Source organism: Terrapene carolina, unplaced genomic scaffold (assembly GCF_002925995.2).
Source record: "Terrapene carolina triunguis isolate 2854851 unplaced genomic scaffold, T_m_triunguis-2.0 Scaffold93, whole genome shotgun sequence".
Taxonomy (NCBI): domain Eukaryota; kingdom Metazoa; phylum Chordata; order Testudines; family Emydidae; genus Terrapene; species Terrapene triunguis.
The window spans coordinates 21,934,132-21,958,110 of NW_020664444.1; the positions used below are offsets into that span (position 1 = coordinate 21,934,132).

Here is a 23,979-nt window from a genome sequence, read left to right on the forward strand (position 1 = left end):
AGTGAGCAGCTTGGCAAAGCTCACTAAGTATTTAGTACGATAAGTAAGAGCTAAACAAACTTAAGATGCTCACGCTAGAAAGTGGACTTACACAAGCACTCAAGTAGAGATGGAACACAGACAGAATCATGTTTTAAGCATGTGAATTTTCAAATATTGGCAGCCCAAAGTAAGTAAAAACTAATTTTCATCTTTCCTAAAATGATTTAGTCCTCTTCTACAATAAAGACAGAAGGGTACTCTGTACTGCTGATGCCTTTGGTAGATCATGAAACAAATCTAAGCAGATATGTCACACCTTAAAGGTAATTGGGGACACAGACAGCTAGTGAAAACCTTCACAATTTTGCTCTACAGAGACTACCATTTGGTAGGCTTGGTGAGGAAGGGGAGAGAAAGAGGAGGAGAAAAGAAACTGGGAGCCAGGGAATTGAGTTTGTTTAGTCTGAAAAAGAAGACAAGGGACAATTTTTGAAGTATCTAAAAGGTTGTTACAAGGAGGAGGAAGAAAAATTCTTCTTCTTAACCTCTGAGGATAGAAGCAGCAGCAATGGGCTTAAATTGCAGCAAGGGAGGTTTAGGTTGGACATTAGGAAAAACTTCCTAACTGTTAGGGTGGTTAAGCACTGGAATAAATTGTCTAGGGAGGTTGTGGAATCTCCATCGTTGGAGATTTTTAAGAGCAGGTTAGACAAACACCTGTCAGGAATTGTCTAGATAATTAGTCCTGCCACAAGTGCAGGGGACTGGACTAGATGACCTCTCGAGGTCCCTTCCAGTTCTAGAATATGCAGGTAGCAATGTGGATAGGGAAAACGTGGAGTTTCAATATGTTTTACTACAAGAACTACTCAACTTGTTGCAGTGAAGCCTATAAACCCAACACATGCATTGGGGCTACAACAGCCTGGTTATCCTCTGCATAATACTGCTTGACTTCACAGTTCTTTGCCCCTTGGAACCTACCCATTCTGCTGGCTTCTTTTATGATGCTCAGGAAGCAATCTGGGCAGGAGAACAAATTAGTTCTGAATCCCTGTCTACCTCAACTGTCTCTAATAGCTCAACAAAATTCCCATACCTGTTTGTATTGCTGTTATGTCAATGGTACTCATACATAAAGATAAATGGTTGATACAAAGTGACAGTGGCTTATTAAGAGAAACATAGTGGCAAATGAAATTCCTACTTTTTTCCAGCTAGAAGGAAATTATGGACTGAGGAATTTTAGAAGAGACAGTAGCAACCCTTTCAATGTCTGTTTATTGTGCCAACAGGCAAACCTTACAATGAGATGATTCCAGTAACACTTACCTATTTGTACTTGTTCTGGCTGGCTAAGTGACACAAATGCTGATGTATCATCAATCCAAGATACCTGAATATTACCTAAAAATGCAGATAAAACAAGAATCATCACAACAGTTATGACATTTCACATAATCTAACAGGTTCACTCCATGTACTGATGTGCCATGGGATGGATAAAGTCACAGGCCTTCTAGTAACTAGAGTTTGAGATGATTATGTCCACTTGGATCTTACTGTAATGCGTACACCTCACATACACGAGCCCAGAATCTTTTAACCATGAGTGGGCATGAAGCACTGAGCATCCTCAACCTCCACTCATTTCCTTCAGTAATATAGGCATCCAGGTAGAAGACTTAGTTACAAGTGGGGAAGGAGGATGGGTCATAGTATCCACGTGGACAAAAGCATCTCTAAACCACCACTCCACTTACTGTAAGTTAGGTAACCTCTGCAAGCATTTGTCCACCTGCATACCGCTATTAGTGACTGACCAGCAGTTAACCCAAGGAGCTGGGTGATAAGACTTCTATCTAAAAAACAACTAAGACAGACCTGCCTAATTTGATCTAGAAGCTCCTACAATGGAGTAGTGATTGGTAAATATATGAGCAAAACTCTAACTGCTCTACTTCTCAGAAATAGAGATTCCCCTAAAATGAGCCATAGGAGTACCTGCACTAGCTTGAAAAGGGAGGATTACTTTGCTCAAAATGTAAGAAACTTAAATACAAACTGAAACCTACTTTGAGAGCGTCTAGGTGGCAACAGATCATTCCTTGGATTTATTAGCAAAAGCTACCACAAGCCTGCAAGAGTTTCAGAATGACTGTTTTAAATAATGTTATTAGAGCCTTGTCCTCTTATTTATGTGTATAAAACTTAGTCTCTGTGGGAGAGTCAGGCAGCTTGGGAAAAATACTGGCAGATGTATAAACTAACTTAAATGATAATCTGAATTTTTTTGGTAAAAGCTACAGGTACAGCCTAATTATAACTCTGTCCTTATGGAATACAGCATATCAGGGCAGGGGGCCATCACCAAAGCCTGTTTTTCATTCATTGTTAGCTAAAGTGATAGCCACTAAAAATGTTGCTTACAGAGAGATAATATAGCAAATATGATGAAAGATTCAAAAGAAGGGTCCATTAAAAACAACAGCAGCAGCACATTAAAATCTCAGGTGAAATAAAGAGCTATTGGGTTGCTTTAATGAAGAATGCACCATTCTCACAAAATAAACTGCTTCATGATATAAGGGGGAATATCTTGCACCCCTCTGTTTATATAATGGGTCACCATCATGTTGTCTCTGTTGGGATCTTGCTGTCCCAAAGGAGGGGTAAGAAAGTCTTGCAGACTAGACAAACAGCTCTGAGTAGAAATACATTTGTGTAATTGAGTTTGTCCAAGACCATAGACCTGAACCTGAAGGTTGTTTAAGGCCGTTTCCACCCTAGAAAACTTTTGCTGGCATAGCTATACCAGCAAACCCTCCTACTGTAGACACAGTTTATACTAGCATAGGAGTGCTTCTGCCAGCCTAGCTCAATTTACAACTACAAATCCAATTCCAAAGTAGGCCTTGAGGCATGCAACTAGAAACAGCAAAATATAGCATGCCCAAACAGACAAAGTTTGTCTCAATTAAATCTCAACCACAAATTAACAATCTTCTCAGATCATTACTGATAGAAACTCTGATTCCAAGTGTAAGTTAGTTTAATAATTTTAGCTTTCCATCCTATTCAGATAGGTTACAGAATGCTTTTTGAAGCTTAGTCAGATAATAAAGTGATGCTCTTCTTTGCTATGATTAAACATCCTGAACTTTTTATTCTCTAGTTTGCAAGTTAAGTACTGTACCTCTGAGTGGGCCAGGTGTTCAGGATGTAAATTACAATAATCTGAAGACCCCAAGAAACATAATTGATTCAATATGGTTTCTGACAGCCCACTGAGCTTTCATAACAGAAAGCTCAATCATCCTGTAAATAAAGTTTATCACTTAAGCGCAAGCTCTCTGAAGTTATGTTTATACTACATCGCATTTCAAGAGATTCAATCTTCTCCATTATTCTAATAGTCTAGGATGTTTTAGGAATGTGGATCCCTGCCCTCCTGTGGGGAAGAGATTCAGTACAGTGGGGAAAATTATGCTACTAGCCTTGCAGGTGGCATAACAGTTCTTTGAGTACACCTCTACCTCGATATAACGCTGTCCTCGGGAGCCAAAAAGCTTACCGCGTTATTGTGAAACCGCATTATATTGAACTTGCTTTGATCCACCATAGTGCGCAGCCCTCCCCCCCCCCCCCCGGAGTACTGCTTTACCGTGTTATATTTGAATTCGTGTTATATCGGGTCGCATTATATCGAGGTAGCGGTGTATAAGGATTCAGAGTCAGGCAAAAGAGTAGAGAGGTGAGTGCACAATATGCATCTGGTAATGATCTGTTAACCTCACACTAGACAGAAGAAACCTTTTCCTGGCCACTTTAACCCTGCTCCAAACAGATCTTAAAACAGTTTACTGTACTGATTATGTAATGCACCATCTTTTTTTTCCAATATGATTTAATTACGATGAATTCATATTAACTTGTTTCATTGGCATCCAGTTGGATGGTCATGTCGCATCTTTCAAGTCTTCTTGCATTTGCCATTCTACAGTTCTACCCTTCACTACTTGATTCTGATCCAACTGGTACTCATTTTCCTTGATACTTGCTCATTTCACCATTTTTAATCCATTAGTACGAGGGATGTTAAGAGATACTAGGTTAATTATTATTTTGAGGCATGAACATAAAAATCTGCAATCCAAAGTGAGCGAACCCCAAAAGGAATTCTTATGCAATTCCTCATGCTGATCAGAGAGTCCATGCAAAAGAAGTTTGCTCATATTTGAGCTGACCTTTGATTAAAAGCATGTTAACGGAAGAGAAATAGGCTCATAGAAGCAGGAGAGAATAGTAAGCTAGGTCATCCAGCAAATCTGGCAAGCATTCTCGATAAATTTTACAAATATTGTATATTTCATGAGGATGGTGAAAGGATAATAGATGTCTGAAAAATAGACAGCTGTGCTGCAAGTACAGTATTTAGCAAAAACACAGCTGGATGCCAACTTACATACTGCAATACCAAGCCAAATATTTGACATTCACTAGAGTACAGAACACTAGCAGGAGAGGGTTGAGCCAAAGAGAGTTCTCAGTTTTGAGACATCTAATACAGGCCAACTGTCTTCTACAATCTAAGAAGTGACATTTTAGCCTAGCCTACAAGGTCACAAGTTGTCAAACAGATTTTTCCCCTCATTAAAAAAAGTTTACAGCTTAACTTTTAAGTGTTGTTAGAATTTATTTTATCCAAATGTCAGGAGATGAGACTTAAATCCGCCATTTCTGAGGAAAAGCTGCCATGTTAATATTTGGTTTCAATATTTTAGTTTTTAAATTTATTTTCCTTAAATTAAAATTATGTGACAACTGAAAATACGGGAATTATCTTTTGGGACAGCACATTGCACTATAATGCCTAAGTGAATTATACATTATTCAAACAATATGTATGGAAGGATATGCTAAGACTCTCCCTGTTTTCATATTAAAGATTGGCTGAGTACTATATAGGTCACCCTGAAGCTGCAAGCAACTTTTGGACACCTGTTCACCTGACACTTTTGGACAGTGGAAACAGTTTAAGTCTTTATCTTGTGGGCAGGGGGTTAGTGCAGGTACTTGTACAGCATTTGCCAGCTAATGTAACTGAGAACAGTTAATAGAAACGATACATTTCAACTTTCTGGCTAGAGGACAGAGTACAAAGATAGCAAGAACAGCTAGAAGGGGTGGTCAAGAAATCTATCTTCAGTTGGGAAAGGAACGGAAAGGCCAGAAATGCTCAGAGTACAAACAGAATGGAAAATTTTCACGGTGACCTGTATAACCTTTCCTAAAATTTCTTTAATACATGCTGAATTCCTCCAGAGTATATGGGAGGTATTTAGTACATATTACTATACTAGAAGGGTTTAAAAAAATAAAATAAAATAAAAAAAACTGGGTAGTTCACCTTAAAATACCATTTTTATTTTTAAAATGCAAGTTAGATTAAATATTAATTTTATGACAGACATTAAAACACTATCATAATTAGTAAACCTTGAAGACAAATGCTCAAGCAACAGTGGTGTTACAACCAAGCAACGTGGAATATGAAGTATAGGTGTGCAGGTGTACATAAGGTTTTTCAATATATGTTTCAAATGTTGGTTTAAAGTGACTTTAAGAAGTCAAACTCTTATCTATGTAACACCTGAATTATTAAAACTGAATTTTAAAAAATCCAGTGTTATTTGTGCATTTCACATTTTGAACATCACCAAGCTTAGACAATGAAAACAGATTAGCATCCACTTTTCCTCCCCAACTAAATGATTCTCTTTCACTAGCAAAATGCTATGTTAAGTCTGATTAAGTCCAACTCACTCATTCTGGTGAATTTAAAAAAAAAAGGAAGAGTTTGGCAATAGTTTGACAATACTTTGAGTCTAAGTTACCTATAATTAGCAAGGACTAAACAAAGGCTATGAATTCAGCATAAAACCTTGGTTAAGTATATCACATTTGTCATCAAATGACACTGTTGAATATTTAATACTATTTCAAGCTAAAGAGGTAAAAATAATGTTTTAAGGGATTTCACAGTCCTGTGCCGAGATTTCTTTGGGTTCTAACCAGCACTCATTATGAAAGTTTTAAAAATATCATTTAGCCAGGGTAAGAAAACTCGTTAAAAAAATGCAGTACGAAACATGTTAAAATCATGACAACAGTAACAGGAGGAGTGATAAATAATGAAGAGGATTGGTCACTGATACAGAGCAATCTAGACCGCTTGGTAAACTGGGCAGAAGCAAACAATACATGTTTTAATACGGCTAAATGGAAACGTGTATACTTCCAGAAACAAAGAAGAGGCAGTTACTCACCTGTGCAGTAAAAAACAGTTACTCACTTTCTCGTAACTGTTGTTCTTTGAGACGTGTTGTTCATGTCCATTCCAACCAGGTGTGTGCTCACCGCGTGCAGGCCAGCCGGAAAATTTTTCCCTTAACAGTGGCCGTAGGGTCGGCCTGGGCGCCCCCTGGAGTGGCACCTTCATGGCGCCCAATACAGGGCCCTGCCGAACCTCCAACTCCTCAGTTCCTTCTTGCCGGCTATTCCAACAGAGGGGTAGGAGGATGGGTATTGGAATGGACATGAACAATGCATCTCCAAGAACAGTTAAGAGAAAATGAGTAACCGTTTTTCTTCTTCGAGTGATTATTCATGTCCATTTCAACCAGGTGACTCACAAGCCAAAGCTCAGGAGGTGGGGTCGGAGTCATGCACTGATTGGAGCACAGCACGTCCAAAGGCCACATCGTCTCTGGCCTGTTGTGTAATTGCATAGTGCGTCGTATGCATCAAGGACCACAGAGCCGCCCTGCAGATTTCCTGGGTGGGGACTTGCGCCAGGAACACCGCCAAGGAGGCCTGGGCCCTGGTAGAGTGGGCAGTAATCGGCAGGGCGGGCACCCTCGCCAGGCCGTAATACTCCCGAATGCAGGATGTGATCGAAGACGAGATGCGTTGAGAAGAGATAGGGAGACCTTTCATTCTGTCCACCACGGCCACAAAGAGTTGGACGGACTTCCGGAACAACTTAGTCCTATGTAGAAAGCTAGGGCCCTACGTACATCCAGTGAGTGCAGCCTGTGCTCCGTATCGGAGGAGTGTGGCTTGGGATAAAACACTGGGAGGAAGATGTCCTGGCCCATGTGAAACTGGGAGACAACCTTAGGGAGAAAGACCGGGTGATGTCCGAGTTGGACCTTGTCCTTATGAAAAACTGTGTAAAGGGCCTCGGACGTGAGGGGCCTGAGCTCCGATACCTGTCTAGCCAAGGTAATTGCCACGAACGCGACCTTGTACGAGAGATAGAGCAGGGAACACGTCGCCAGTGGTTCAAATGGAGGGCCCGTAAGTCTGGAAAGGACTAGATTAAGGTCCCATGCCGGGACAGGCTGATGTGTCTGCAGGAAGAGCCTGTCCAGGCCCTTGAGGAAATGATTGACTAGAGGATCTGTGAAGACCAAGAAGCCGCCTGTGCCCGGATGGAAGGCGGAGATGGCAGCTAAGTGGACCCTTACGGATGACAGGGACAGGTTTTGTTGTTTTAGGTGAAGGAGGTAGTCCAGTATGAACGGTATGGGGGTGAGCAACGTCGACTGACTGCCCAGATGGAGAACAGTTTCCACTTGGCAAGGCACGTTGCCCTGGTGGAGGGCTTTCTACTACCAAAGAGGACTTGTCTGAGTTGATCCAAGCAGGACAGTTCCACGGTGTTTAGCCACTGAGCATCCAGGCCATGAGGTGGAGCGACTCTAGATTAGAGTGCCGGAGTCGGCCATGGTCCTGTGTGATCAGATCCGGGACCAGCGGGGCGCGGCCACGCCGGCACTATCAGTATGACTCGGGCCCAAGTCCCTGTGGATCTTGAGGAACACCTTGCAGACAAGCAGAATTGGTGGAAAAGCATAGAGCAGGCTGCCCCCCCACAGGAGGAGGAAGGCATCTGCGATGGACCCTGGACTGACTCATGAGGGAGCAGAATAGCTGACATTTCCTGTTGCCGCAAGTGGCGAACAGGTCTATCTGGGGAGATCCCCAAAGACAAAAAGATTGAGCTCACCACGTCCGGCCAGAGGGACCACTCGTGGCCATGGAAGGTCTGGCTGAGACGTCCGCCAGCTCATGCTGCACTCCTGCGAGGTATGACGCCTGCAGGTGTATCGAGTGCTCTACGCAGAAGTTCCACAGCGCGAGGGCTTCCCGGCACAGAGGAGAGGAGCGTGCACCCCCGTTTGTTGATATAGAACATCGCTGAGGTGTTGTCCGTGAGAACTGAGACGCACCTGCCCGCTATGTGAGTTTTGAAAGCGTGACATGCCAGGCACACCGCTCTCAGCTCTCTGACATGGATGTGCAGAGCAAGGTCCGCCTGAGACCAGAGGCCTTGTGTCCTGAGGTCCCCTAGATGAGCTCCCCAGCCCAGATCTGAGGCGTCTGTCACCAATGAGAGAGAGGGCTGAGGGCCAGAAAAGGGCACTCCCGCACAAACCACTCGCAGGTTGAGACACCATAGGAGGGAGTCCAACACCGGGCGGGGAAGGGTTATGATGCTATCCAGAGCGTCTCGGGCTGGCCGATACACCGACGCCAGCCAAGACTGGAGTGGGCGCAGTCTGAGTCTGGCGTGCTGTACCACATAGGTGCACGCAGCCATGTGTCCCAGCAGCTTTATGCAGTTCCTTGCTGTGGTCATGGGAAACTGTCTGAGGCCCCGTACGATGTCCCCTAGTGAGCGAAACCTGGCTTCCGGGAGCTACGCCCCACCTTGAGTCGAGTCTAGGACTGCGCCTATAAACTCTATCCTCTGCACCGGGGACAGAGTAGATTTGGCCTCATTTAGGAGGAGACCTAATTTGAGGAAGGTCCTTCTTATGAATTCGACCTGAACTTCCACTTGGGCTCTTGAGCGGCCCTTGATCAGCCAATTGTCAAGGTAAGGAAAAAAAAGTTGCGCAGGAATGCCACGACGACTGCCATGCATTTTGTGAATACTCAGGGAGCTGTCGACAGTCTGAACGGGAGGACAGCAAACTGATAGTCGCCGCTGCTCACCACGAATCTGAGGTAGCGTCTGTGATGTGGGACTATTACGATGTGAAAATACGTGTCCTTCAAGTCGAGGGTGGCGTACCAATCTCCTGGATCCAGTGAGGGGGATAATGGAGGTTAGCGAGACCATGCAGAATTTGAGTTTCTTTACAAACTTGTTGAGCTGCTGCAAGTCCAAGATGGGCCTGAGGCCCGCTTTGGCCTTCAGTATGAGGAAATACCAGGAGTAAAACCCCCTTGCCCCGTAGCTCCTGAGGAACCTTCTCCACTGCCCCCACCGAGAGGAGGGACTGCACTTCCTGAATTAGAAGTTGTTCGTGAGAAGGGTCCCTGAAGAGGAATGGGGAAGGGGGTGGGAGGGCACAGAATTAGATAGAATATCCCCTCTCTACCGTGCGGTTCACCCAGCGGTCTAAAGTAATTTGGGACCAGGCATGGTAGAAAGGGAATAGACGGGACGAGAAGGTAAGAGGGGAAGGATCCAGAGTCCGTACTGGTGAGCCGTCCTCGACCGCACCTTCAAAAGGGTGGTCTAGGCCCCAGCGGAGGCTTGGTCTGGCCAGAGTTTTGCCCAGAGGAGGGATGTTGCCTCCTCCTACCACTCCTGTTTCGCTTACGCGGAGCGTCCTGGTGGTTCTGCGGCTGATAAGGCCAAGGGGCAGACTGATGCCTAAAATGTCTGCACTGGGTAGTTGGTGTGTGGAGCCCCAGCAAGCGCAGAGTAGCCCTAGAGTTCTTCAAACTGTTAAGTCTCTTATCTGTTTTTTCAGGGAACAGGGAGGATCCCTTGAAGGGGAGGTCCTGTATGGTCTGCTGGACCTCGTGGGGCAGTCCAGAGACCTGTAGCCAGGAGCCTCGCCTCATCACCACTCCTGTGGCCAGCGTGCATGAGGCTGCATCTGCCACATCCAGAGCTGCTTGCAGAGAGGCCCGGGAAACCAACTTCCCCTCCTTCACAAGTGCGGAGAACTCCATCCGAGAGTCCTGAGGCAGGAGCTCCGCGAACTTAGCCATTGCCGAGCAGGTGTTCTGTCCGTAGCAGCTCACAATGGCCTGCTGATTGGCTATGCGGAGCTGTAGGCCCCTGGTCGAATAGAACTTTCGGCCAAATAGGTCCAGCTTTTTGGCGTCCCTGTTTTTAGGGGTGGAGCCTTGGAACCCCTGGTGCTCTCTCTGATTGGCCGCATCGACCACCAAGGAGTCTGGGGGAGGGTGGGTATAAAGGTGTTCGTACCCCTTAGACGGTACGAAGTAGCGCTGCTCGGTTTTCTTGGTTGTAGGGGCCAGAGAAACGGAGGTCTGCCACAGATTTTTGGACATCAACTACTATTTTTATTAGTGGCAGAGCAACCCTGGATGGGCCGTAGGGAGCAAGGATGTCCACAACACAGTCCAAATCCTGCTCCACCTCCTCGGCCTGTATCCCCAGGCTTTGAGTGGCCCATCTCATTAGCTGCTGGAGAACATGGTTGTTCGAGAGCCGGGGCCGTCGATGTCCCCGCAACTGCTTCATCAGACAAGGATGAGAGGACGGGTAGCGGGCCCTGTTCGCTACCCTCCGCCCCTCTGGGATCCCTCAGCACACAGTACTTGAGCTGCAGTGCCGGTGCTGATGGGGGATTCAGCACCGCTGCTGGTGCCAGGGCTGACAAATCCCGCGGAGCTGAGCCCAACGGTGCCGGCAAGGTTGAAGCTGGAGCCCTTGACGGTGCTGTTGCCTGGAGACATGGTGCCGGAGTGGTCTGTGCCAGCGGTGCCGCTCCCTTGGATGATGGTGCCGCTGAAGGTGGTGCCGGCGCTGTCTGTGGCACGAAAGATGCCGAAGAGGTTTCTATAGGGGACCAGAGTTCCTGAGTGGTGTGCCGTAACATGCGTGCCCCCCAGCCCGTGAGGGAAGCATCCGTGGTAACTATAACGGAGGGGGACTCCTGCACGAATGGGACTCCGGAGCAGAGGTTGTGTGGAAGAGTCCACCATGCGAGTGAGTCCTTGACTTTGGTAGGTATGGACAGAAGTTTGTTTAGACTGTGCACATTTGGTCATCCAACCCTGTAGGCACTGGCAGTGGCATGCATTCTTGACAACAAAAGTGCAAGAGGCCATATGTCCGAGAAGTTGCAGAAAGTGGCAGACAGTGGCCTGCGGGCTGTTCTGCAACTTGGAGACAAGATTCTTTATGGTGTTGAATCTGTCGGATGGGAGAGATGCAAGTCCGGTTATGGAATTGAGGTGAGTGCCTATGAACTCTAGTCCTTCAGTAGGAGTTAATGTGGATTTGTTTTTGTTTATTTGTAGGCCAAGACCCTGGAAGCAGTCAATGGTCATCTGCGCGGGTTGGATGGCCTCCTCGAGAGTCTGCGCCTTGAACAGGCGATCATCCAGGTAAGGAAAAATTATGACTCCTTTTTTCTGTAGGTGCGCCGTTGCCACCACGAGAATCTTGGAAAAGATGCAGGGTGCTGCTGAGAGGCCAAAGGGCAGTGGGAATAAACACCCTTTCCCCTGTGTGGATCGGGCACTGTCTCCACTGCTCCTACTTGCCGGTGTATGCATGCCTAAGGATCTGAGCGTCGCTCTGGAATCCTTCATGGTGTGCAGCACCTCGTTGGTTTGTGCTGCAAATAACTTCTCACGATCGAAGGAGAGAATCTCTACGGTGTTTTGTATCTCACATGGGAAAGAAGAGGAGGCAAACCATGAAGCCTGACGTATCACTACGGCCATTGCGGTGGACCTGGCAGCTGTGTCCGCAGCATCGAGGGCAGCCTGCAGTGCCGTGTGGAAAATAATCTGCCCTTCAGAGATTACTGCTTTGAATTGTTGTCTCTTGTCCTCTGGGATGTCATTAATAAAATCCATGAGTTTCCCGTAATTTCTGTGATTGTATTTGGCCAGTAGGGCTGCATAGTTTGCCACTCCAAATTGTAGCATGGATGATTCATAAACTTTGCGGCCAAGTAGGTCCATTCTTTTGCTGTCCTTATCAGAGGGAGTGGACCAGAAACGCTGCTGTTTGTTCTTTTGGTTGGCTGCTTCTACTACCAGTGAATTTGGTGCTGGGTGCGTGAAAAGGAATTCTGAACCCCTGGAGGGGACATAGCATTTTCGGTCTGCCCTTTTGCCGGTAGGGGGTATGGTGGCTGGGGCTTGTCAGATATTCTTGGCAGGGTCCATAATGGCTCCATTAATAGGTAGAGCGATCTTGGAGGAGGTTCAAGGTTGTAATAGGTCAGTCAGCTCATGCTGAGTCTCCAACACCTCCTCCAGAGTGATCCTGAGCTCATTAGCCACTCTTTTGAAGAGGTCCTGAAAATAAGTAAAATCATCAGCTGTTGTTGGGGGTGGGGACATAATAGCCTCATCCAGTGAGGAGGATGAACTATTATTATTTGGAGAGGTTTCAGGTGCCTCCTTGTCTGCGTGCACCGCTGCAGGTTGCTCCCGTGCATCCGTCGCAGAAGCGTGCACAGGTACAGGAGGAGATCTAGTGTCGCCTCTGCATGGGCTGTGCCAGCTACTGTGGTGCCTGCTGTAGGACCCCACGGGTTCCAGTAGTAATGCTTATCTGACTAAAAAACTAGGTAAAATGTATAAACATCTATCTAAAGCAAAAAAATAATTGAGCAAGACTGCTGAGCTCCATCTCAGGCCAGGACAGTAGAGAAGGAATTGAGGAGCCTGGGCTGCGTGCTATTGAGGCACAGTCGGCGCGTAGGGCAGGCACCGCGTGTGCACGGCCCGTGCAAGTACTGCTGTAAAAATCTCCGAGTGAAGGTGCACCAACACCTGGAGCGTAGCACCCACAGGAACATCTCTCGAAGAAAAAGAAGAACGTAGGCCATATTTACAGGATGAGCGACTCTATGCTGGGAAGCAGACACTCAAAGAGATTTAGAGGTTGGGGTGGACAATCACCCGAACGAGTTCCCAGTCTGACGCTGTGGCCAAAAGAACTAAAATGATCCTGGGATGCATAAACAGGGGAATCTCGAATAGGAGTAGAGAGGTTATTTTACCTCTCCACACTTGGCACTGGTGAGACCATTGCTGGAATACTACATCCAGTTCTGGTGCTCACAATTCAAGGAGGATGTAGATAAATTGGAGAGAGTTGAGAAAAGAGCCACAAGAATGACAAAGGATTAGAAACATGCCTTATAGTGATAAGCTCACTGGATTGAGCTTCTTGAGTCCAACAAAGAGAAGGTTAAGGGGTGACTTGATTAAAGTCCTGAAATACCTACATGGGAAACAGAAATTTGATAACGGGCTCTTCAGACTAGCAGAGAGGCATAACACAATTTAATGGCTGGAAATGGAAGCTAGACAAATTCAGACTGAATATAAGCTTTAAATTTAACGGTGAGAGGAATTCACCACTGGAACAATTTACCAAGGTCATGGTGGATTCTCCATCACTGAATTATTAAATCAAGACTGGCTGTTGTTCTAAAAGATAACCTCTAAGAATTATTTTGGATGTCAGACTAGATGTTCACAATGGTTCCTTCTGGCCTTGAAATCTATGAATTTTTTTTTCAAACTAGAAAATCTAAGACTGCTTCTTCTATTACTTTAAGTTTTGCAGAGGCTGGCTGATCCTGAAAGAGTTTCAAGTGTTTCCATCAGAAACCTTGTATTGGAGCTCTTCAAAACAAGAGATTTTATTTTTAAAAAAATCAGAGACCTTGATTTTTTTCAAAAATTATGGACTGTTTAGTTGTTAGTAGTGGGATGAGATTTATTACTTCTATGACTACTACTGACTTCCTTTGGGGGCTTTTGGCAAGTCACAACCTCATTGTCCCTCGATTTCTACCATCTGTAAAGCAGAAGTACTACTATATAACATCACCCTAGGATGCTGAAAGGCTTAGATTAAAATGGTTTAAAATGCTTAGATGGTAGGAAGTTCCACAGGACTGACAAAGAAAATGTGGTGACAATATTTTTAAAAAGGTAAATGGGATGACCCAGGCAATAATAGGTTTTTCAGCATGACACTGACCTTTGTCAAACTAACAGAAAGGATAATAAAAAAATTAATAGTTAATAACAGAATTAAAAAAGAAAAAAAAGGAGGCTAATATAATACCAATCATCGGAGGTTTATGGAAAATAGATTGTGTAACTTGATATGTTTTTGATGAGATTAAAAGTTTGATAAAGATAATAGTATCGATCTAATATAGACTTCTGTAAGGCATTTGACTTGGTACTGCATGATATTTTGGTTAAAAACTAGAATGACTCAAAATAAACATTAGCACAAAGTAAATGGATTAAAAACTGGCTATCAGGTCTCAAAATTTTGAACAGGGAATCATCAGTAATTGGGTGTCCTGAAAGGACTGGTTCTTGGCCTTATGCTATTTAACATTTTTTCCCAGTGAACTAGAATTAAAAGCCATGCCTGATAAAGTTGCCAGATGATGAAGATGGGGGGAAGTGGCAAATAACAGAGGACAGGTCACTCACATAGAGCAATCTGGATCACTTGGTAAACTGGGCATAAGCAAACAATGTGCATTTCAATACAGCCAAATGTAAGGTCATACATCTAGAAATAAAGAATGCAAGCCATCCTTAAAGGATGAGGGACTCTATCTTGGGAAACAGCAACTTTGAAATGGACTTGAGAGTCATGGCAGATAGTCACCTAAACATGAGTTCCCAGTGCAACGCTGTGGCCAAGAGGGCTAATGTGATTCATTGATGAACAAACAAGGGAATACTGAATAGGAATAAGTTACTGCTACTGTATTTGGCACTGGTGTTAGCACTGCTGGAATACTGTGTCCAGTTATGGTGTCCACAATTCAAGAAAGATGTTGAAAAATGGGTAAGGGTTCAGAGAAGAGCCACAATAATGATTAACGGATTGGAAAAACATATTTTATTGAAAAAACTTAAGGGGCTCAATCTATCTAGCTTATCAAACAGAAGGTTGAAGAGTAACTTGATCACAGTCTCTAAATACCTACATAGGGAACAGAAATTTGACACTGAAAGGATCTTCCATCTAGTAGACAAGGCATAACAAGATCCAATGGATGCAGGTTGACAGTGAATAGGTTTAGATTGGAAATAAGGTACAATTTAAAAAAAAAAAAAAAAAAAATCAGTGGGGGGCAATTAGCTATTGGATTTTACCAAGGGCTGTGCAGGATTCTCCATCTCTGGAAACTTAGATCAAGATAGGATGTTTTTCTAGAACATATGTTCTAATTCAAACAGGAGTTAATTCAAGGGGGTCTTACGGTCTGTGTTACACAGATAGTCAGATTTGATTATCACAAATATTCCTTCTGTTTTATAATCTAACAACGAACATGAAGCTCCAAATGAAGATTTAAATAATGAAGATTGTGCTATATATGCACACTATAATATATGGAGATATACCTATCTCATAGAACTGGAAGGGACCTTTAAAGGTCATCGAGTCCAGTCCCCTGCCCACACTAGCAGGACCAAGTACTGTCCCTAACCGTTTCCCCCGCCGCCGCCGATTCCTAAATGGCTCCCTCAAGGATTGAACTGACAACCCTATGTTTAGCAGGCCAATGCTCAAACCACTGAGCTATCCCTCCCCCCATACATAGTGAATAAACAGTTGGTATGAAGGTTGTTCCCATTCTCCCTATTGTTCCCCGTATCCCAAAACATCCAGACTATCAGATGTAGGATATGCAGCTCTGTGTCTTTTCAAAACACATGCAGCCAGGAACCAATGGACAAGAACACCAGGATTGAAGTATGAGCTCCACTGCACAGAACCCTGCTGAGCAGTTGCTAATAGCCCTCTGATTAATGTCTACTAGCTTTACTGAATTTCTACCTCACTAGACTTGGCCATCCCTCACCATGACATTTACCTTCACTCCTTTCCCATCTCAATTACATCTTCCCCTCTTTGCTCAAAACAACTCTATTTTTACTCTTCCCATTCTCACATCAGAATACATAAAACTTCTGCTGGAGTCAGGGAGGGCTGACTTCTGATCTGCAATTTCCTTTCATCCAAATCCTGCACTTCTGCTGACTTCAGTTTTCATGTTGAGGATTTCAGCAACTCTACTCTCATTTCCTTATTCAATTCTTGGCTAGATCAATTTACTTAATCACTGCCCTGGCCGTTCTTAACCTTGTCTTCACCAGGCAATGCTCCTCCTCAAATATTACTCATCTACTATATTCAGATTACTACTTTTTCCTTATTTAGTACTGTACACTTTCCCCCTCTCAGTCTCATTCCTTCCATAACCTACAATCCACTGATATTAAAGACTTCTTTGCTCCTCTTAGCCACCTCCTTCCCTCCTTAACTTAAGTGCACCTTACCTCCATATCCTCCTCCCCTTCACTGACACTATGATCACCATCATCCTCTCCTCCATAATCCTCTTACTCCTTTCCCTCCACTCAGTTCATTCCACTAATTCCCCAAACCCTGGGTCAACTTTCACATCTGCTTCTCCCTTTCTCCCCGAATGCTGCAGAGTACATCTTGCAAAACCTAACGACCACGAGGATGACATAGCTAGATGTCCAACACCCATGCAACAAATATGCTATAGGCTAATCATGATTTAGCATTATCTACTCTAGCAGCTGAACAGTCTACAACCATGGTTAAAGGGTACAGACAGATCTGTTCAAGACCACCATTATCAAAAGCAGGACAGTTTCCTAGGCAGACAGGAACCCAGCTACATTACTTACCAAAGGCACTGAAAAGCTGGTAAAGATCACTAGTCTTCCACTCTTTGGGAAATGTAACATGAAGAACATGGTCTCGTTTTGGCTGCACTGCAAGATAAGAATGCATTTAATAATGCTATCAGGTATTCATATTTTGTTTGAATTGTTCAGTGTATCAGAAAAAACTAAAATGTATACTCAAACTGTTAGAGTTGGCAACTACTCATTACAGAAAACTGGTGCATTTACAATTACTGTAATTATGCATGAAAATTACTACTTAAATCAAACTGGCCCATTTGTATATGCATTTGAAGCAACTGTGCATGAAGCAGTAACTGCTCACAAATTGCGTACGTGCCTTTTTTGCCCAGCGTTGCTCATATGTAATCATGAAAATCCAGTCTCTTACATCTCTTTTGCACCAAGTTCAAGGAAACAAAACTTACTGTAAAACAGTTCTTAATTATGTTTTCACACAGTACCAAATACAAATTAGAATATAAAACAATCATCCTCAGTTAACCAGTTTAAACCAGGAATGTGAAGTTGAGTGCAATTCCCACCACTGCTAAACTGTGCTAAGGAAACAGCTTAGCATTTCTAGTATACTCTCCAGGAGTATCTTACTAAAAATTCCTATTAAGAATTCCTTATAAATCTGGGATTTTTTTTTTAAAAGAAGAATGAGTACCTTAATTTAAAAATTCAACTTCGTTTTAGTCTGTACAGTACAGAAACCTATTTTGCAATGTACAGGCCGTTTCATATTTTAAGTTTTTGCTCTGTCAACTTTCAAAACTGCTGGTTATACAAGTGTAATTTTAATCTTAAAAAGAAATTTTTAATCTTAAAAAGCACTAATAAAGGGGTCGGCAACGTTCGGCACGCGGCTCGCCAGGGTAAGCACCCTAGCGGGCCGGGCCAGTTTATTTACCTGCTGACGCGGCAGGTTCGGCCGATCGCGGCCCCCACTGGCCGTGGTTCGCCATCGCGGGCCAATGGGGGTGGCGGGAAGCCGCGGACAACACATCCCTTGGCCCGTGCCGCTTCCCACCGCCCCCATTGGCCCGGGACGGGGAACCACGGCCAGTGGGGGCAGCGATCGGCCGAACCTGCCGCATCAGCAGGTAAATAAACTGGCCCGGCCCGCTAGGGTGCTTACCCTGGTGAGCTGCGTGCCGAACGTTGCCAACCCCTGCACTAATAGATTGCTTGGTAGCTTTTGATCATTTTGGCTCCCTGTACATTGAATCCTGTACAATGTAAGCCTTTCTGACAACTTTACTTGACTTCAGATTAGAGTTTAGAAATTGAAAAGCCTTCTATTTTAGGTATTATTTTCTAGTTTGTATGGCTCTGAATAGTAATTTTCATATTTAAAAAGATGGCCTCAGAAGTCTTATGCAAAACTCTTTCTACAAGGACAAGTAATGCTAAGTGCACTGATTTCACAGTGTCCTCTGTTGGGCCCTAGCTGCTCCACCTACCATTACTAGCTAGTATAAGGTATTACATTCTAGTGCACTCCAGCCCTCCACCACATGAAGTGACTGCTCTGTCTAATGCTGGAGAGTACACCTATCTTGACAATGTAACCTTCCCTTAGTAGTTCAGTGCTAATGGAACCTACAGATCCATATAACAAGCAAGTCTTAACCTGGAGTGAAAGGAACAGGCTTAAGCACAAAGTATCAATATATGGGCATTAGTGATAAATACAGGTTTGAAATATGAATGTTGAGGTATATCAAAAAAATATGTACATCTAACTAGTTCACATCAAACAGCTTCTCTCCTCCATGATAAGGCAATTATATACTGATTTAAGATGAGTGGGATTTACAGGCAACACTGGATAGTGACAATAGAAACCCCTCCACATTTTATATTGCCTGTATCTTGGTTATTTCTTTTTCTATAATTTTGTAACTAAGATTGCTATCAAAACTCACAGTTAGCACCTTTAAACTGATCATGAATTTAAATCTAGTAGCATACATACCAGTATAGATCAAGGACTTGAGTCTCTTCTCATTTGCACTTGCTTATTATATTGGGTGAAATCCCAGACTCAGAGTCCATGGCAAAACTCCCTGATTTCTGGGGGTGGGGTATTCGCCTCTCAGTGGAGTTACAATTGATTTATGCTGGATAATTAGACTGTTACTTTGAACACCAAAAATGAACAGTGTGTTTAGTGCTTTGTGTCATAAGTAGTGTCAGCAATTTCAATTTGTGGCATACTCATCTTAGCCTAATATTTGTATGAAAAGAGGAACTTTGTTTTAAAGACACCTACCCTGCTGCTCTCCCTCAATTCAATCAGCTCTGTATACAAAAATCCATCATTTCTATGGAAGCCACTTAGATGATGATAGCTTCCGGTGGGACATAAATGGAGTAATTCAGCCTTTCAGAATAGGATTTTAATATTTATAGAAATGTAATTGATAATAAAAAAATGCACTCCAATGAAGTTTGTTAAAAAAAATATATTTAATTTAAGCCCTCCATTATGTGTTAGTATCTTGGAAACCAAATCAATAGATCAAAGATCACCAGACAAAAAAGGGAATTTGAATTAAATACAGTTATGCTAAAGCTGCAGGGGAAGCCAGATGATATAAAAAATTATGACAAGTGTAACTCTACTATAAGGAAAAGCACAAAATTGTACACTAAGAAATTTTAGTGCTGAAAATAGCCACACCTAAAGTACAGTACAAACTAGAGCTAAGGCACAAAAATTCAAATTTCATAAACTAGTTTAAGGAAGATCTATTTCTTGTTGTGAAATAGAGTTGATGGTGAATATTTTGAAGGGTTTTATTTAATCTTTGCAACTCAATTAGTCTAGCATTAGAACTCTAAATTTCCCAGTTCAAGATAAAGGTTTGAATAGCATCTGTTTCCAAATTAGACAGAATAAACTGTTTATGGTCCTTAATAAATGAACCTTACCACATTTTCTTTTTATTCTTAAATTTTACCCCCTATATTGTAACGTCCTTCTGATGAACACCAATGCCTAGTCAGGATAGGAAAGTTTCAGTCATTTCACCAGCAACCATTGTTTTATACAGTGTTCTTAATACAAAAGTAATCAATTTTAACTGCTGTGAAAGCCTCTTCATATTCATCACTTCTTGAGATTGAGGATGGGTTATTGAATTCCTCTACACTATAACTTTTACAGCATTAGGATAGCTGAAATATATTTGCTCTATAATTTGGCATAAAGGTAACATCTGTCACAGTTGCAGAACTAGCCACATCTCTGGACTCTACGTGCACCCCCTTCAGATATGAGGCCTTGTGCTTTTATTTCTGTTGAGTGGAATCATAGGATTCTTCCACTCCTACGATAGGTCCTGGGCCAGATCATCCCATTGATCAACTGTGCTTACCCAGCAGGCCCAAGTGGTTTAGGCACCTGCAAGTCTTCCCTTCGGGAGCCTGAGACCAATGGATAATACAGGAGACCAAACAGCTTTCGCAAACCAAAGTATTGTTAAATCTTAGTAGGAACAAAGCATGTCTACCCACCTAAGGTTACCATACCATGGAAGTTTAAGGCCTAACTACTTCACATCCTCCAGCAGTCAGTTTGTTTCCCCTGAACAGCTCCCTAACAACTGCCTCCCCCTCTCTAAAGTGAATTTTTAATCATTTAAGGTGTGTCTACACAGCAGCTGGCTGATTCCCAGCGCAAGTGGACATACACATACTAGCTCTATTTGAGCTAGAGTACTAAAAATGGCATTGTGGCTATGGCAGTCAAGCTAGTCGCCCGAGTGCAATCCCACCTGATGTCCTGGGTAAGTACTTGGGTGGCTAGCCCAAGCCATTACTTGTGGCATCGCAGCCACGCTGCTCTTTTTAATGTGCAAGCTTGAGCAGAGCTAGAATGTGTATATTTACTCCCTTTGGGAATCACAACTCCCAGCTGCTGTGTAGACACTCTCTTAGGGTCCTTTTGATCTTTTTGGCAGTCAGACTGAGTTTTGTAATTTTGCTAGCACCTAGCAGTACCAACTTCACAGCTTAGTAGCTCAGGCATTGTCTCTTAATGATCCTAAAAATGTTTACATTGAGGTTGCTTATTTCCCATCTGCCTACTATTAAACTAAACCAACATATGCATATTGGTTACAGTATGGCTTTATTGGTATAATCATATTGGTATGATTATACCAATAAAGCCATACTGTAACTATCCCAATAACTAGGTTACAACCTTCTCAAATTAAATTTCTCTCTGAAGTACTTATTTGCCTCCAATCAGTGAATTTAATGAAGCTACCATCAAAAGGTTATAGTTACAAAAGGCTATTTTTAGTCAGAATTATTCAATGTACAGAAAAAAAAAATCTTTAAAAAAGGAGGATAAATGGCTATTATCAGGAAGTTTTATTTTGAGGACAAAAGCAAATGTTCCTCTTGAGTGATATGTTTCAAAGTCACTGAGATTTTTTTTTCTCCTAAAAAAACAAAAAATGATGTGGGTATTGATATATCAACCTTTCCTATGTTAAAATGTTATTAAAAATTCTAGTCTTGACATGAAATTAGTCTTTTACCACTCTTTTATTGTGGATTATATATTTACTATTGCTGTAGTGCATATTAAGACTACAAACAGACTTGTGTTTTTCAAGTGTCTGGACAAAGCTGTAGGGCTCCAATGTTTTTTTAAAGAAAACCTTAAGCACAGGGATGAAGAATTTTTAAGCCTCTAGCTAATCAAGGACCAAAACCTTCCCATATTTTTAACCAAATAAATCAAGTCATGAAAGGTTCAGATCTCTAATGTTTGTAAGGATGATAGGGTCCATGCAATGCTTTCCCTCTTGAAGTTATAACCTGGTGTGAAAATGAACCTCTGGCTCAACAGCCTTAATCAAAAATAAATAATTATTCATTAGCATTCTATGGTTTTGAATCCAGAATCAAGGTAACACTGATTCTATTTGAAGGTCTGATTTCAATCCCCATCTAATTTCACCAAAATATCCTTTGGCCTGAAAATTCTTACATTTAGGCTAAACACATTTTTGGTGAACTTTGAAGCAAAGTTGTCAATCTACTTTCAGTCACTGAACATTCACTACCTTGCATCCTTTACTTACTGCAAGAGATGAGACAAAATGGCTATTTAAGACTGCAAACTTTAATTTGGGCCACTTCACTTGTGCATAGATCAAGGATAGAATGATGACTCAAAGCTGTTATCTTCAACTATATTAAACTTGGTACCCACAAGGAGTCCAGACTGATCTAGACAAAACCTGTTTCAATAGTATTTACTGTGTAGTGCAGATCCTCCATCCAAAGTAACAAGGATGATTACTTTTTTTTTATAAAATGGAGAAGCAGTACATTAATGCCACTTGATAAGAGTTGTGAATAGAGCTCAGCTGCAATTTAAGTCCCATGCTCTACCCATGAAATAATACTGTCTTACACTTGCTTCTATAGAGGACCTTTTTAACCAGAACAGTAGTAAGATCAAGGCAAAATAAAAACAATTACTTACAGTCTGGTCCTTCCAAATTGAGATATGGTATGTCCATTACCCTCATAAGAAATAACCTGAGGCAAAAAGGAGAAGTGTCACTAGCAAACTTATGCCATACAGCTCTCTTTAAGAGGCTATTATAAAACTTAACAACACACTGCTTCTCTAAGGTAGCCAGGAGCAGTACTAGTCACCCTAAGCAATGGAAAGCTTCAGTCCCACTAATAATTTAAAAATCGAAAGATGTAGGGAGTATCCCATCAGCTATCTCACTCCATGCTGTGCAATTATTTTAAAGTAAATGTTAGTTATCTTACCGACTTGCTCTAAAACCGATATGCCTAGTGTTAAGCAACAGAGAATCCTGTGGCACCTTTAAGACTAACAGATGTATTGGAGCATAAGCTTTCTATTACATGCGTCTGTCAAAGTGGGTATTCACCCACGAAAGCTTATGCTCCAATACATGTTAGTCTTAAAGGTGCCACAGGACTCTGTTGCTTTTTTACAGATCCAGACTAACACGGCTACCCCTCTGATACATGCCTAGTGTTATTAAAATAGGAAAGAAAATGTGAAAAGTACACACAAATTTCAGAATAATCCAGTAATTTATTGGTAGTGCATAAAAGCCGTTAAGTAATTAAAAATTGATTACAGTGTGGAAGGAGTCAAGAAGCACTAGCTTAAATATGTTGGAGAGGGGGGCCATAGGAGTCAGCTGTTAATGTATTGTAGCTCTGTCTCTTCCTCCTCTACCCACAACTTCCCCACCACCCTCTGTCCCTATCAACATTGAATGGAACTGGAGAGCTTAAAAACTGATAGCCAATAATATTTTAATGGAGAACAATGAGAGATCTGGCCAAATAAAAGCTGCCCCCTCTAAACTATGAAAACTACAGGCATGTCTACACTACAGAGGCACAGCTATGGTGCTGGAGGTCTATAGTGTAAACACTTGCTACAGTGATTAAAGGGGTTTTTCCATTGAAGTAGTTAATCCACCCTCTTTGAGAGGCAGCAGCTGGTCAATAGAAGAATTCTTCAGTCGACCTAGCAGCATCTACACCAGGGCTTAGGTCTGCTTACCTACGTCTCTCAGATGGTGAGAAAAAAATCACAATGAGCAATGTACATAGGTCATCCTAAGTTGTAGGTGTAGATCAGGCCTATGTAATGGAAAGTAAGTTTTTCATAATTTTGATTCATATTTAAATAGTGCCTCTCTTTATGATCTATCTGGTTAAAATTGTTAGCTTCAGCATGCAGTAAGCCAGAAAACAGAACAGGATGACCTGAATGGTTTTTAATTTGATAAAAATCCATGCCACTCCACATTAGAAGCACCAGTCTCTATCTGCATAACAGTTTACTAAATAAGAGGGGTATATGCTGCACACACAAATAACCATTCTGTTAAGAGAGAAGCCAAGTGATGCTTGAGATTATAAATGGAATGCATTCTGTCACATTTACTGTCCAGGAGCTCTGAACATCTGAACTAAACATCTACAAGCTATTTTGTTTCTTTCACTAATGAGATGTCCATCGGTATGGCTGGACTTTTTTTATTAAAATTAATTAAAAAAAAAAAAAAAAAAAAAAAAAACAACACACCACGGGAATTTCAGAAAGTGTTAAAACAAGAAGAATTCTCAGACTGATATCAAATTGGTGCTATGTTATTCCAAGGTCACTAGCCCCAG

The 23,979-nt window shown here is 42.5% G+C and overlaps 1 protein-coding gene across 2 annotated transcripts in view; it reads right to left on the reverse strand.

Moving 5' to 3' along the window:
• Window positions 1-23,979, reverse strand: part of PARN (poly(A)-specific ribonuclease) — a 160,807-nt gene that overhangs the window by 91,032 nt on the left and 45,796 nt on the right. For both annotated transcript variants that reach the window (XM_026650747.1, XM_026650748.1), the window contains 3 exons: window positions 22,289-22,344; window positions 16,771-16,857; window positions 1,315-1,389 (listed from right to left, as the gene is read on the reverse strand). In XM_026650747.1, coding sequence (XP_026506532.1) covers window positions 1,315-1,389; window positions 16,771-16,857; window positions 22,289-22,344 — 218 coding nt within the window. The remainder of the gene's footprint in view (window positions 1-1,314; window positions 1,390-16,770; window positions 16,858-22,288; window positions 22,345-23,979) is intronic.